The 13,619-nt window shown below is 41.0% G+C and overlaps 1 protein-coding gene across 4 annotated transcripts in view; it reads right to left on the reverse strand.

Annotated features, from left to right (window-relative positions):
• Positions 1 to 2,150: 2,150 nt before the first annotated feature.
• The window catches only part of tiam2a (TIAM Rac1 associated GEF 2a), a 77,437-nt gene continuing 65,968 nt past the window's right edge, over positions 2,151 to 13,619 (reverse strand). For all 4 annotated transcript variants that reach the window (XM_078277209.1, XM_078277206.1, XM_078277208.1 and 1 more), the window contains exons 18-27: positions 12,599 to 12,724; positions 11,987 to 12,095; positions 7,978 to 8,157; positions 7,569 to 7,687; positions 6,896 to 7,004; positions 6,454 to 6,509; positions 6,237 to 6,339; positions 5,903 to 5,996; positions 4,510 to 4,664; positions 2,151 to 4,174 (exon numbers count right to left, since the gene is read on the reverse strand). In XM_078277209.1, the coding sequence (XP_078133335.1) occupies positions 3,474 to 4,174; positions 4,510 to 4,664; positions 5,903 to 5,996; positions 6,237 to 6,339; positions 6,454 to 6,509; positions 6,896 to 7,004; positions 7,569 to 7,687; positions 7,978 to 8,157; positions 11,987 to 12,095; positions 12,599 to 12,724 (1,752 nt within the window). In that variant the 3' untranslated portion in view covers positions 2,151 to 3,473. The remainder of the gene's footprint in view (positions 4,175 to 4,509; positions 4,665 to 5,902; positions 5,997 to 6,236; positions 6,340 to 6,453; positions 6,510 to 6,895; positions 7,005 to 7,568; positions 7,688 to 7,977; positions 8,158 to 11,986; positions 12,096 to 12,598; positions 12,725 to 13,619) is intronic.

Genomic DNA, 13,619 nt, shown 5'->3' on the forward strand with positions numbered 1-13,619 from the left:
AAAGACGCAAAACTGATTATTTTTTTATTTTTTTTGTGTTAGTTGAAAGAAAAATGAAAATGAAACTGTCGGGCGCCTGGGTAGCTCATCTGGTTGAGCGTGCGTCCCATGTACAGAGGTTCAGTCCTTGTCGCAGGTTCGGTTCCAAAAATGTGGTATGTCAAATAAAAACATTAAAAAGTCATAGTATAATATGTCGAATAAAAACATTAAAAAGTCATAGTATGTTGTATAGTATATGTCCTCTGGACATCTGACTTAAAAAATAAGTGTAGTATGTCAAAAAAGTGAAAAAGTCATAGTATAGTATGTCGAAAAAAAGTCTTGAAAAAGTATAGTATGGAGTGACTTTCCTTTGGACATCTGACTTAAAAAATAATTTGCACTTGATGGGACTCAAGCTCCCAACCTAAGACACCCCAACCAGTTTTCTAACAGAATGAGCTACAGAACAAATGAAAGTATTGTATGTTGGAAAAAAGTGATTAAAAAGTAATTGTAAAAAACTCAAGTGATTTTTAAAACAAAAAAAGGCATAATATAGTATGTTGAAAAAAGTGATTTAAAAAAAAAGGCATACTAAAGTATGTGGAAAAAACATTAAAAGTCATAGTATAGTGTGTCGAAAAAAAGTCATAGTATAGAGTGACTTTCCTCTGGACATTTGACTTAAAAATGTATTAGCACTTTATAGGCTCAAACTCCCAATCCAATACACCCCAACCTGTCTTCTAACAGACTGAGCTAAAGAACAAGTCGGTCAAAAAGAATAGAAAAGTATAGTATGTCGAAAAAGTCCTAGTATATTGAAAAAAAATGATTAAAAAGTCATAGTATAGTATGTTGAAAAAAGTCACAATATGTGTATTTTATACAATATACATAGTATAGTATGTCGAAAATAGTATAGTATGTCGAAAATCTTTTAAAATATATACATACTAAAGCATGTGGAAAAAAACATTAAGTCATAGTATAGTGTGTCGAAAAAAGTGATAGTCATAGTATAGTATGTAGAAAAAGTCCTAGTATGTTGAAAAAAAATGATTAAAAAGTCATAGTATAGTATGTTGAAAAAAAGTCACAATATGTGTATTGTATACAATATACATAGTATAGTATGTATAGTATAGTATGTCGAAAATCTTTTAAAATATATACATACTAAAGCATGTGGAAAAAAAACCATTAAAAGTCATAGTATAGAGTGACTTTCCTCTGGACATTGACTTAAAAAATAATTTGCGTTTGATGGGAATCAAACTCCCAACCTAAGACACCCTAGGGCACATGCCCTAGGCACAGTATAGTATGTTGAAAAATTTGATTTAAAAATAGTATGTTGAAAAAAGTGATAAAGTCATAGTATGTCGAAAAAAGGTAAGAGTATAGAGTGACTTTCCTCTGGACATCGGACATAAAAATAATTTGCATTTGATAGGAATCAAACTCCCAACCTTAAACACCCCAAGCAGTCTTCTAACAGACTGAATTAGATTCTTTAAAGCGAGACATTTTACAAGTAATAAAACACGCAAAATTTGATACTAAGGGTTTTGCGGCTACAGCCATACTTTGTCTGGTATGACCAGTAGCTTACGGTGGCTAATGTTACCACACTTAATTTAGAAATTGCCGTTTAGCGGATATTGAGTTGATTTTATGACTCTTTTGTACCTGTGCTCCTAAGTTTTACCATAAACATTATCGTCACATATGTTGTACAACAAATGTTACATACATAGGCTCGCTTAAGCACCATCATTAAATTCCGTTCACCTCCTTTTTGGGTAGTGCCCAATATAATTAAATCTAATTAATTGTCCTTGTGGTGATGCTAAATGTGCTCAGCCAATTGAAAATGTCCCAACATGTAGCTAGGTTAATTTCACACAGTGTATAAAATCCAAGCACTGCAGTAAAGCTCTTACTTTATGTAACTGTGCCCCACTTCTGTCAGATAATTAGATATTCTATTGAGGAATTATTTTTATTTTATTTTTTTTAATCCAATACCTGCATTTCTTATGACAGCTAATCAGGGACTGCCCAGGGACCAAGCCTGAGATGAGACACTTCCCAGCACTGCTTTACCCGTCAGAACAAAAATGACACTTTGAAGGGCAAGTTGAAAGCATTGTTCTCCAGGCGTCATTCAGATAAAACTTTATTTATAAAACAATTCCATAAGAATGGGGCATTCACATTCATTGGTATGCTAGCATTAAAGGCATGGTAAGGTTGAGCTGAGAAGGTAAAGAATGTAGCAGTGGTTTGCCTTTTTTATATATAGTACCTCAACATGTACTTTATACTATGGCAAACAAAGCTTTTACAAAAATATCAGCTGCATTTATTGCTAATTCCTGCATTGTTCTTACCTGTACAGTGTCAAATATGTGTAAGAGAATACATTAATGTTTCAAAGATAGAAAAGATTATATATACCGGACACAAACAAAAAGAAACATTGGCTTTTAAACATATTGCAGTTTAAATCATTCAATTAGGCAGCCAGATCTAAAAAACACTTGTACATTTCAATGCATAAACTGAAAATTACAATCTTCAGAGAAAGACGGTAGGCTACATTTAAAATGAAGTGGAAAAAAAAATGTCAAGCGGTATTGCATATATATATATATATATTTTTTTTTTTTTTTTACTAATGGACCAAATCTTTAGCCAACAGTTTCAAGCCTTCACCCAAAAAGTTAGTTTGCTAAGATATACATAATGAAATCTATTAATAAATAAAAACAGCATTAATAACATTAAAACCTGTACAGATAAAAAATATTTCAAATTTATGGGCAAACTTTGTACTTTAGTGCACAAAAAGGCTTAGTTGCGTAAGTCGGTGTCCCGTTTGTTTAGGCCAGCCAGCATCTCTTTTCAGGAAGTCTGACATGAACACCACAGCTCTTTGGATGGATCTTTTTAGTCTGTGATAGCCTTTAATCAGTGCCACCTTTCACTTTTAACAAAAAGGTAATTCGTAATAACCAATGACCTACAGTGTTTGGTTCTGTGACACCAAATGAAAATTTTACCAACCCTGAACCCATGACCTCTGTGTGAAGGCCTGCTGCCCGGCAAACTGTGCCTCCAAAAACATGGCTCTATATGCACTGCGGACTTTCTTCCTCTTAACTTTTGGTACTGACGAGGACATTCTCTCCATTATTACAGGTATCATCATTGGGACAGAAATCACCTCACTTCACCTCTCTAGGGGGAGAAACTGGGTCTGTCAGCCAAGGCTTCTTATCAGAACTGATATTTTACACCTAACTTTTTAGCTGGCAGGTTTGTGGCTTACAAAAGCGACTTCCGAGTTTAGGCACAGCTTCACAGCCACACTAGTAGAGCCTGCAGTGAGCCACAGGGGCTTTGGTCAGAGTCTCTCACCTTTTATGACCATTGCCTTGTGGCCCTGGTACAGTATAGATCTGCTCTACCCATCCAGTCCCCTATGATGAGGTGGCATTTCCAGATTCAGTGGCACAGCTCTCAGCGGGGTCATAGAAACAGTCTTCATTCACTACAGAAGCCAGACTTTGGACGCTGAACTCTCTCTCCAACAATGTGTTGATGTCCATGACCCCTGACGACGATGCTGCGTCTGTCTGGCTGTCCAGTGACGTGCTGTGTGCCTTCATGTTTAACAGTGCACCTTGGCTCCTCCTCAAACTGTTGGTATTCCTCTTAATAGCATTAAAGTGTCCTCGCATCAGTTTGGGTTGGGTCTCTGGAGTGTCCCCCACTCCCTCAGGTTGAACACAGGGAGCTGGTGCAGCGTCCTCTGAGAGTTTAAGTTGGAGGAACTGAGCCTCAATGGCGCTAGTTGGGGAACTGCTGTCTCCACTGCCCCTCCTTGTTCCCCCCTCGCTAAAGCCATCATCATCATCATCATCATCACTTAAAATATCAGACTCTTTCACAGCAGAGGTGGAGCGGGTTTGCAAGCTGGATCCAGGTGTCCGAGGCCAGTTCTGCTGGACAGGGAGGATGTGCATTTCAGAGGAGGTGCAAGGTGGAGGAGCCCCAGATAAACTGTAGGTTCCACTGCTCAGGCTCCCCTCATCTGAGTCTGGCCCCAGCTTGGGATTCCCAGCCTGGGCGGCGAAATCTCCAAGTGGCTGCTTACACAACCAGGAAGCCCTGGTGGAACCTAGTAACAAATGTGGAGATGGAAGTTAGAAATGCCACTCTTATCTGAGCAAACACTTGCACCCTCAGCCCCTCTAGCACTTTATGACCTAAAAAGTGAGATACGATTATCTCTAAAATACATGCATACTTAGCATTACACAGTAGATGGTTTTAAAAGCTAAATAGCAGTCAGCAAGAATCCCTCCTCTGCCCTGTGGAGATGTTTTTATAGGAAAACTTCCCATGAGGCAGTACCTGGTACTGGAAACAACTGTCGAATTTTGTTTATAGATCTTTAATTGAAAGAAATATCTCCTGCACAGATATTTACATGAGATACTTCTGAACGCTCACCTATCCTGGCGGAGGAGGGCAGGGCGCTGCGCAGGGGGACCAGGCGCTCCTTACAGCCCCTCTCCAACGTGCCCTCGCTCCTCATGTTCCTCTTCACGTTCTCCCTGAGGATGGAGCGGATCACCTTGATGATGTTGACCTTGTTCTCTGGCACACTGAGGAGGACACAGCAGAGGTACCATAGTAACATGAGCACAGGATATGTTCAACTTGATTTCTGATGCTAAATATAGATTAACGGGATTGGTGAGAGTTCCAATGTGTCTCCAGCGAAATGGGTGAGGTAATTCATTAGGAGTGATCCCAATTTCACAGTGTGTAATGAGAATTAATTGGGCCACAGGCTTCACCCTCACTACTATCCCCATGTAGACAGTTTTTACTGTTAAATGCTAAAACAACAGCAGCAAACAGGATCCATTGGAAGACATGCTGTACCCTAATGCGTCTTGTTTAGGGACCGTGACATGAAAATGAAAAAAAGGCTTTACAAGATTAAACTAAATCTGAAAATATGCTACATGAATTGGGGGGGGGGGGAGAGAGAATTTTAAATGTTCGAGTGGATATACATTTTCTGTTTTACAAATATTGTAAATCATTACAGGTATAGTTGTGACCTCTAAAATGTTAAGAGCTTTAAATGAGAATGGTATCAAAAAAGAAAGCATTTATTTTGCTTGTCGAACCATAAAAAAGATATTTGATTAAATAGGATTCATTTTCTTAAGCTGAATTATCACTTAGCCATTTTAATTTACTTTAATGAGGTTGGAACTTTTGAATTGAATAAATTACAAGATAATTCCAGCTGATAATCACTTGGGTCCTTTTTTGTAGCCTTGACCATGCTTTCCATCAGTAATATCAACAATAAGACCTGTGAATACTAACATTTCTAAAAGACCTTTTAAATGCTTGCTTTTCTAACACCACCAGACAGATTGTAAAAAGCAAAGTTTAACCAAACCTTTTTTTGGACGCTAATATGATTATCTAAACTGTCCGTAAACATCTATCACAAGTGATCGTTTACATATGTTACATTTATGTTCTGGTTCAACGTTGACCAACTGTACTTGCCATGGTTGTGTATCGTGAGAAATTATTACTTTAAAATGACACTATGGCCACGCACACTTTGAGTTTGGTCCAAATAAAGTGGGTTAGATAATCTGGCTAAATCTGTCTAACCACCTGACTGCTTTCATTTCTTGCCCCGTTGGAAAGCAAATTACTTGCGAGTACAGTGTTAAAAAAGCAAAAATAAGACTAACATAATAAACCTAATTATTCTTTACAAAAAGTATAATTGTGGTATGTGTAATGGGTTCTATGAATGCATACCAACATTAAATCATCACCGATTCCACCTGAAAGTTTAATCTCTGACCTGCTACACAGCTGGAAGACGGTCTCCGGTCTCCCTTCCACTTCAGACCTGGAGTGAATCAGCTCCCAGATGCAGCTGCTTTCTGTGCCTGTCCCTGTGAGAGTGAGGGAATAAAGGAGAGGGCTTTTAATCACAGTCCAAATATGGTTTATGGCTTCAGAAGGAGATAAGGAGGGACGGAGCAGAAATGTCAGGTGTGTGGGCAAGGAGAATGAGCTTTGGGGGTTTGTGTGGGGAAATACGAAGGGGGAGAAAGAACAAAAATATTTAGTGGATGTACTTTGTGAGTGATTTAGTGGGGATACTGTGGCAGTTTGCCAGCCTCTTACTGTACCTGCAGTATTTCCCAACCTGACCTGCAGCGCAGAGAGTGGAATGAGCCAACGGAACTTAAAGGGGTCCGAATCTCCGTGAGAAAGCGCTGAACGAGCGTTGGTCTGGTCATCACGTAGAGAATGTCACATAGGGGAGAAGAGAAAAATGCTAAGTTTCACACCAAATACACTATTTGTGGCTTGTGAGTAAATGAATGCAATAGACACAATGCTTACCATCTTCTTCTTCAGCTTGTTTTCCCTGTAGACCAATATCACCGCTTTCTTGAACACTGGTGAGAGAGAACACATCAGTGTCTTAGTTTTTACTGCGAATGCCTCTTGGGGAAAGCGACTAAAGGAGTGCAACCCACAGAAGCATTTTAGATGCCAGCTTGAAGCCTTAAAGCACTACAGATCTGGATGCGTGAGTGCTATTGCAGACACAATTCTGTGTGGCTCTACAGAAAACCCAAGACACTTGGTTTGTACTGATTAAACTTAAACTGCAAAAATCCACAGGTAGCATACAAAATGGTCTGCTATATGGTCATTTGTGCCCAAAGCCTTTAAGGCGAAACAGTATCTGGTGTTTAATAGGAATAACCGTCAAGAAATTGATTGCCAAAAACATTTGGAGTGTAGCAGGGTGGAAGTTGAGGGTAGAGTGCAGACTCACCAAACACGGTCATTTCGGGGTCTTTTCTCATGCGACCCAAAGATGTATGCGGATTGAGCCAAACCACTGAGGAATGCATGAGAAACTCTCCCATAGAAATCTCTGTGACCTGAGAGAGACACAGGAGACTGTTTACAAAAACAGAGGGAGAGACAGAAGAATAACAAGCCAGACGTTGGGCTTTTTGCTGGAGCATACTGCTGTGTGATACATACCAAGTATCCATGTCTATGAATGGCGCTGCATAGACACTACAGAATTCTGTTTGTGCATGGGGTGACAGCTGACTTTCAAGCAAACTGATAGTTTTTGTCTGAGCGCTGTTTAAATACATAACCTAGACAACATTATTTAGCATTCACTTTGAATATGTATACTGCAGTAGCTACCAACTAAATATTTAATCAATTTTTAAATGTATTCAATCCCCGGAGCCAATGCACAGAAGACAGCATAAACAACATAATGAGCTAAACAGCCCCACTTTGATAATGTACAAATAGTTAACTAGGTTGAAGTAGTCAATCACTGATTGTGATAAATATTTAGTATTTTATTTAACAAGAAGCCTTTGTAGCAGGTGTCCTGGGAAACTGCTCCGTGTACAACTGCCACCAAGGCAACTTTAAATATTTAGTATAATGATTATAAATCTTATGAAATGTGCATTTACCTCTTTATCGTGGCCACTCTGCTCAGAAACTAGCTGATCAAACACAGAGCCGTAATCCTCGTAGATCTTCTGCATCTCATTGATGTGGCTGGCCACCTTCTCCATGGCTTTCAGAGCCTCTGTAGGGACAAGAACAGAATGAAGTAACCGGGATCAAGGGATCAATTCTTGACTGCATACGCGGGTGCTTTGCATTACAGTAGCAAGTTGTATTTGCTCATTGTGTGTGCATTGTGTAGGGGAAAACTGCCATGTCTTATGTGCCAAGATCTATCACTTAATGCTCCCAGGCAAGATAGCAAGACAAGAAGACACTGAAATGACAAGTGTGAACATGGCCTGTATTTATAGCACATCCTCCATGTGTGTGGATGTGCATTTGTCTTTAAATGTAATGTTTTCTCCCTACCGGTGAGGTGGTAGTGCTCCTCGCTATCAGCATCAGTGAGGGAGACCAGCTCCCTGAGCAGCAGTGGATACTTGAGAACCCTCTGCACTGGTTTAATCAGGTAGGACTCCAGGGTGGATGAGTGCTGCTTGGTGGGGTTCCTCGCATCCAGGAATTCCTTGAATGCCTGATCGGTCTTAGCTGAAAAACAAATACAAACTGAATTAACATGAATCTTTCAGCAGTTGACTATATTTAGGTCCAATCCAATACTACCATACTATTAAAGGGCTACTTCACCGATTTAGCATTAAGCTTTGTCTCAGTAGAAACCCGGTAGTATTTTTGAATGACTGTGCTTCCCTCCCTCATGTTCCCCTGAGAGGAGAGATCTCTGTATTGTGGAAAAAAATCTACCGCACACGTGTACCACCGGGATACATTGCTACAGATCGGAGAATATGCTGGACACTTTATTACAGACGGAATACTCGACACAGCTTCGCCCGCCTGCTATGGAGACCAGCGGTGTTGCTCGATGCCTCTGGCCGATAAAGGGACATCATCAGCGGGGAACGTTGAACGAGAGTGCTGCTGGAAAGCTAACGATTGCCGGCCACCTGTTCCATCCATCCTGCTTGCAAGTGTCCGCTCATTAGACAACAAATTGGACTACATCCAACTTCAACGAAACTCCCAACGCGAGTTCAGAGATTCCTGTGTTTTTGTTGTTGTGGAAACAATTGCTGTATCGGACTATCCAGCTACCAGGCCCGCTGCTCTGTCGCCGGTTAAGACTAGCTAGTGGAGGTGTGCTGTGTTAACACAGACTGCCTGATGCAGAAATGGGGGTGCTTGTATCCAACTAACTGCTAACTGCTGATGGAGTTTGTGACTGTTAAATGCCGACCATTCTACATTCCACGCAATTTTTTATACTTGGTGATACAGCCAACCAAGCGCTAATGCTAGTAGCTATGTGTTAGCTGAACTTTACGGAGCATATCATGTGTGTGCACTAAATGTTTCGTATGTCGTTTTTATATAATGTTTTTATATATTAATTGTGTAACCAATTGAACCAACGTTGTTTCGTGTATATGGTTGAAATGACAATAAAACACACTTGTTGAGTTGATCGTCTCACTGTCTGTCTGTAAACGGTAGGCGTGGCTTGGGAGTAGACTCTAAAGCAGCTGAAGCAAGTGCATTCTGGGATTTGGTGTCTTTCATCCACATGAGCCAAAAACACATTTTCTGGCTTTTCTCGGCCTAGAAGCCACCAATTTCTAAAAAAATGTTAACATTTCTACTACATAAGTGACCCAATTTAAAGATATATTCATCTTTCCAACGGTGAAATATCCCTTTAAGTATTGCAGAAAAAGATTGAGTTTTGTTCCAATACATTTTATGTCAATGCAGTATGCCAGAAATACCAGGATGTCCTACATCCGGTCGCATTTTGCAGTATGCTTTTCTGGCTATTCTGACCAACAATCCTCTGCAGAGGGGAAGCTACATCACATCGACTGAGCTGCTAAGAGAGCACAGACAGATGACAGCCTGATGACTTGAGAGCCTGCGACAGATATATGAGCAAGAGGGTCAAAGTTCAAGGCCTAATGTTATGAAGAACAATATGTCCAATTGTATGCATTCTGCATGCAACAGTACATACTTTGTAAGGGCACCTGCAGTTCGTACTAAAACAAAGTATGCGATTTGGAACGCAGTTTTTGGTGTTTGTGTTTCTTGATTGTTTCATGCATACATAGTGAGAAATGTGTGGCCATGTTGTAAGCCAAACTCCGATCTGAAATTGCCGTATGCAGGTCAGTGCAGAATCATGGTGCAATAAGCTCTCTCCAGCAGGGGGTAGTGTAGGCTTCTCCAGTACCATGACCACTGCAGCATTTAAGTGTAAACATCTGATAATGCACCCAATACACTAAGCACATCACCTCTGAGTATCATAATAAATTGAAGACAAGCGGCTTTCATAAAGCAAAAGTTTGTTTATAGTTTTTTTTATTTTTTAATCTAGCAGAACTGTGGTGAGTTACTTAAATACTAAAGCTGTCTTATTTAAAACATGGTGAAAATGATCAATTTGGGACTCCTTAGTTCACGGAGAAGCCAAAAGCATAGTGTGAAATGGCTGGTATAATACAGAATGAGCCTTCTGTAAAAGGTGATGACATATTCCCTGAGCAGTATGCTTCCACAATGCTTACTGAGGGGGGCCATTAAAGTATTAATTATAGCACTCCCAGCCACAGACAGGCAGCTGCATCGACACCTCCTAGAGTAATTGGCAGGCAATTAACAAGTCGACAAATAAACGGAGAAACTAAGGCAACCCAGGGCCCTTGGCATGATGGGAAAGGGAGGGGGGCGATGAAGATGGCAGAGACGGGCATATAATTACTTTAAGGGTTGACAAACTCCCACAGATCTCTGTTCACTTGGATCAACTGGTTTTGACCACGCTGAGCCAACTATATACTCGGTGTGCAATGTGCAACTATCTCCCTTGTTATACTTGGCTATTCTTATCTGTACTGTGCAATTATTGTGCTACATGTTGTTCTAATATTACTGTAGTGGCCGGGTTAGCTCAGTTGGTAGAGCAGGCACACATATATAGAGGTTTACTCCTCGATGCAGCGGCCGTTGGTTTGACTCTGACCTGTGGCCCTTTGCTGCATGTCATTCCCCTTCTCTCTCCCTTTCATGTCTTCATTTGTCCTGTGGAATTAAAGGCCTAAAATGCCCAATACTGTACACCCGCCATTGAAAGCTTTGGTTAAAGAATAGGGTGTATGAACCCTGTAAGTGGAGTACTTTGAATCTGGCATCTTTTCCCTTCATGCAAGCACTTGGAGCCATTTTGCGCTAAGTTGGCACTACCCACAGACTTAAGAATAATCACTATGCCAAGATCTCAGATGCTGTTTGAAAAGGAACGTCAGTAATGTTTGACCATATAAATCTTAAATAAAAAAGAATAACTAAAATAAGATATAGAGGCGGTGAATCTTTGACTGGGTAGAGGGTTACCCCTCTGTTTACATTCGAATCACAGATTTAGGATTTTGCATCCAAGAAGCATTTTAGCGAAGGATCTTATAGCCTGATGGTGGCATAATATATGAATAATCATTTTCATGAACTTCCAAAAATATTCAACACTGCAGAAAACTCTTTCATGCACCAGTGTTGCTTTGATAACCATATTTACCAAACGTTATTCTCCTAAGTAATTCTGACCCCTCAGGGACTTTTCAGGAGTGTTTTTCTTCTTCTAATCCTATTAAATATCCATCCTGCTTCTTACTTTGAGGAATATCCCACGAAATTCTAGTAATGTGGCAGATTAAAGCGGCACAATTTGCCCCCCCCATCCCCCCATGTCAGCAAAGAAGCCAATCTTCCTACATTTATCTCTGCACTGGGCAGCGTTCCCAAATAATGGCAGAAAGGCAGACATCGTAGCAGGCATAAATCAACTTTAAAATTTCTACTCGGTCACATGCTGAGGGCGACGAAAGGAATTATTGGGGCTCTCAGGTTGTAACGGTCCGCTGTTTGTGGACAAGGTTATCCAAAGTCTGTGTATTAATGAATGCAAGTGCCGGTATTTGTTCATACTTTATCTGCTTGTAAAACAGGTAATAGCTTTGAATATTTAGAAACTGTCGATCACAAAATGAAAGGTGGATTTTGTTTCCCCCAACCTTTCCCTCACTTTCATCCACTGTCTCCCTCTGAGACATTTACTTTTATACATAATTGATATGTTTCCCAAGAGAGAAGGCCAAACCTTCCAACAGTGAGTGCCGTGAGGAGTCTCTGATGCAACGTAGGTGCAAGGAAGCTGAATTTAGCAGGGGTGTGGGACACTATGAATTAGTATGTGACTGCAGATGTATTTATTATATGTCAATTCTCTATTTCACTTTATGCTGTAGGCTCATGTGTATTTAGGCCGTCATGCATTCTTCATGTGTTCAGCTGGGTGTTGTACCTCTCTCCAGGACCTTCTGGACCTTGATGTGGTTGGCGCAGAAGCCGCTGTAGAGCTTGAAGTGGTCAGCGTAGTAGAGGAACGAACCCCCAAGAGAAAACAGCAGCTTCTGTACACCAAGAGTGTGTGAGAGAAAAGCAAAGGCAGGGACTGAGTGTTATACACAGATGGCGAGAGAGTGATGCTACACAAAGCCAAATGAGTACAGAGAGAGGGGATGAAAGAGTGCGAACATGTGAAGTCATGACCGAAGCACTCTGTCCTCCCTCTCTCGGGAGACTATCCAAACGCCCCCTCTGTCCTCTCCCTTCTCGCCTAACCTCTTGAGTACACTAGCTTTCAGCAGCTCACAATCCAACCAGTGAACCGCCACCTCGATCAATAGACCCCACACCTTGTCATGTCAAACCTACAAATCAGCTGGCGATGCTCCTGTCACACCACCTCAATTATTTATAAACATCAAGATCTCAAAAGATCATACCTTTCGTCAGAATAGTAGCTAAAATCACCTGGTTTGAGAAGAATGTCTGTATACTCATTCTCATGGAATCCACACACTTTGGACATTTAATCAATAAGGTGTTATGTTTCTGTGTGTGTGTATCTCACCTTGAACTGTGAGGGGGTCTCGAGAGTGCTGAAGTCAGGCGAGGAGGCGATCCTCTCCTCCAGGGTCTGTAGGAAGACCCTCTGGAAGTCCAACATCTCTGGCAGGCTGCCGAACAGACTGTCCATCTGAGGAGGAGAGAGGGTCAGAGGGATAATGGATAGAAAGAGGTCAAGACAGGAGAGGTAGTATGAAATTGGGGGAAGGTGATGGATAAGGATGTATGAGGGAAAAAATAGCAGAAAAAGGAGTGGGGAAAAGGGAGAAGGAAGGAATATGAGGCTACAAGAAAAAAAAGCCAAGATAGCTTGTAATTCATAACAGTCAGTCAGACAGGCACCCTAGAGTGTTATAAAACCTCCACTCTGAAGGCTCCACCTCTGACAAAGGCACTTAGGGACAAGCTATGGCCCTGCTAGAAAATGCAGCGCACACACACACACACAAACAAACTTTTAATGTCTAGCACACTCTCTCCGACACATACCCAGGGTCAACACATCCCTTCATTAAAAGCCAACAGGCTCTTGTCCACTTTGTGCCTGGACACGTCCCGCTGTGTATAATGGCCTTATAATTTGCCCCAGTGCTCAGTGGCCTATCGACTAGTATGTCTTGGGAGAGTCGTTCTGTGTTTGAGGTCACGACTGGCACAGCGCTGCACACAGGGCTGGAAACTGCAACACTCAGGTGATTAGCATGCTGCAGCTACTACTATATGTTGTCACAGGACAACACAAGAAAAAAAAAACTGTCTTAACAAAAGATGCACTAAAATCAGCGGACTTAAAAGATGAGTTTACTCTTAAACTAGCCTTTATTATTGGTGTGTCCCAGTGTGACGTTAGAAGGTCAGTGTAGGGGAATGCTAATTTGTCCTCCAGCCAGTCACAGTGGTAATGAGGAAGATATGGCTTAACAGAGTTCATCAACATCACCTCTGGGTAATAAACACTCAATGAATTCCACATCCTATATAGCCTCAACACCTCCTAGGACACACCTCCGTACGCTACAGCTCTC

The sequence above is a fragment of the Sander vitreus genome, chromosome 20, assembly GCF_031162955.1.
Source record: "Sander vitreus isolate 19-12246 chromosome 20, sanVit1, whole genome shotgun sequence".
NCBI lineage: Eukaryota > Metazoa > Chordata > Actinopteri > Perciformes > Percidae > Sander > Sander vitreus.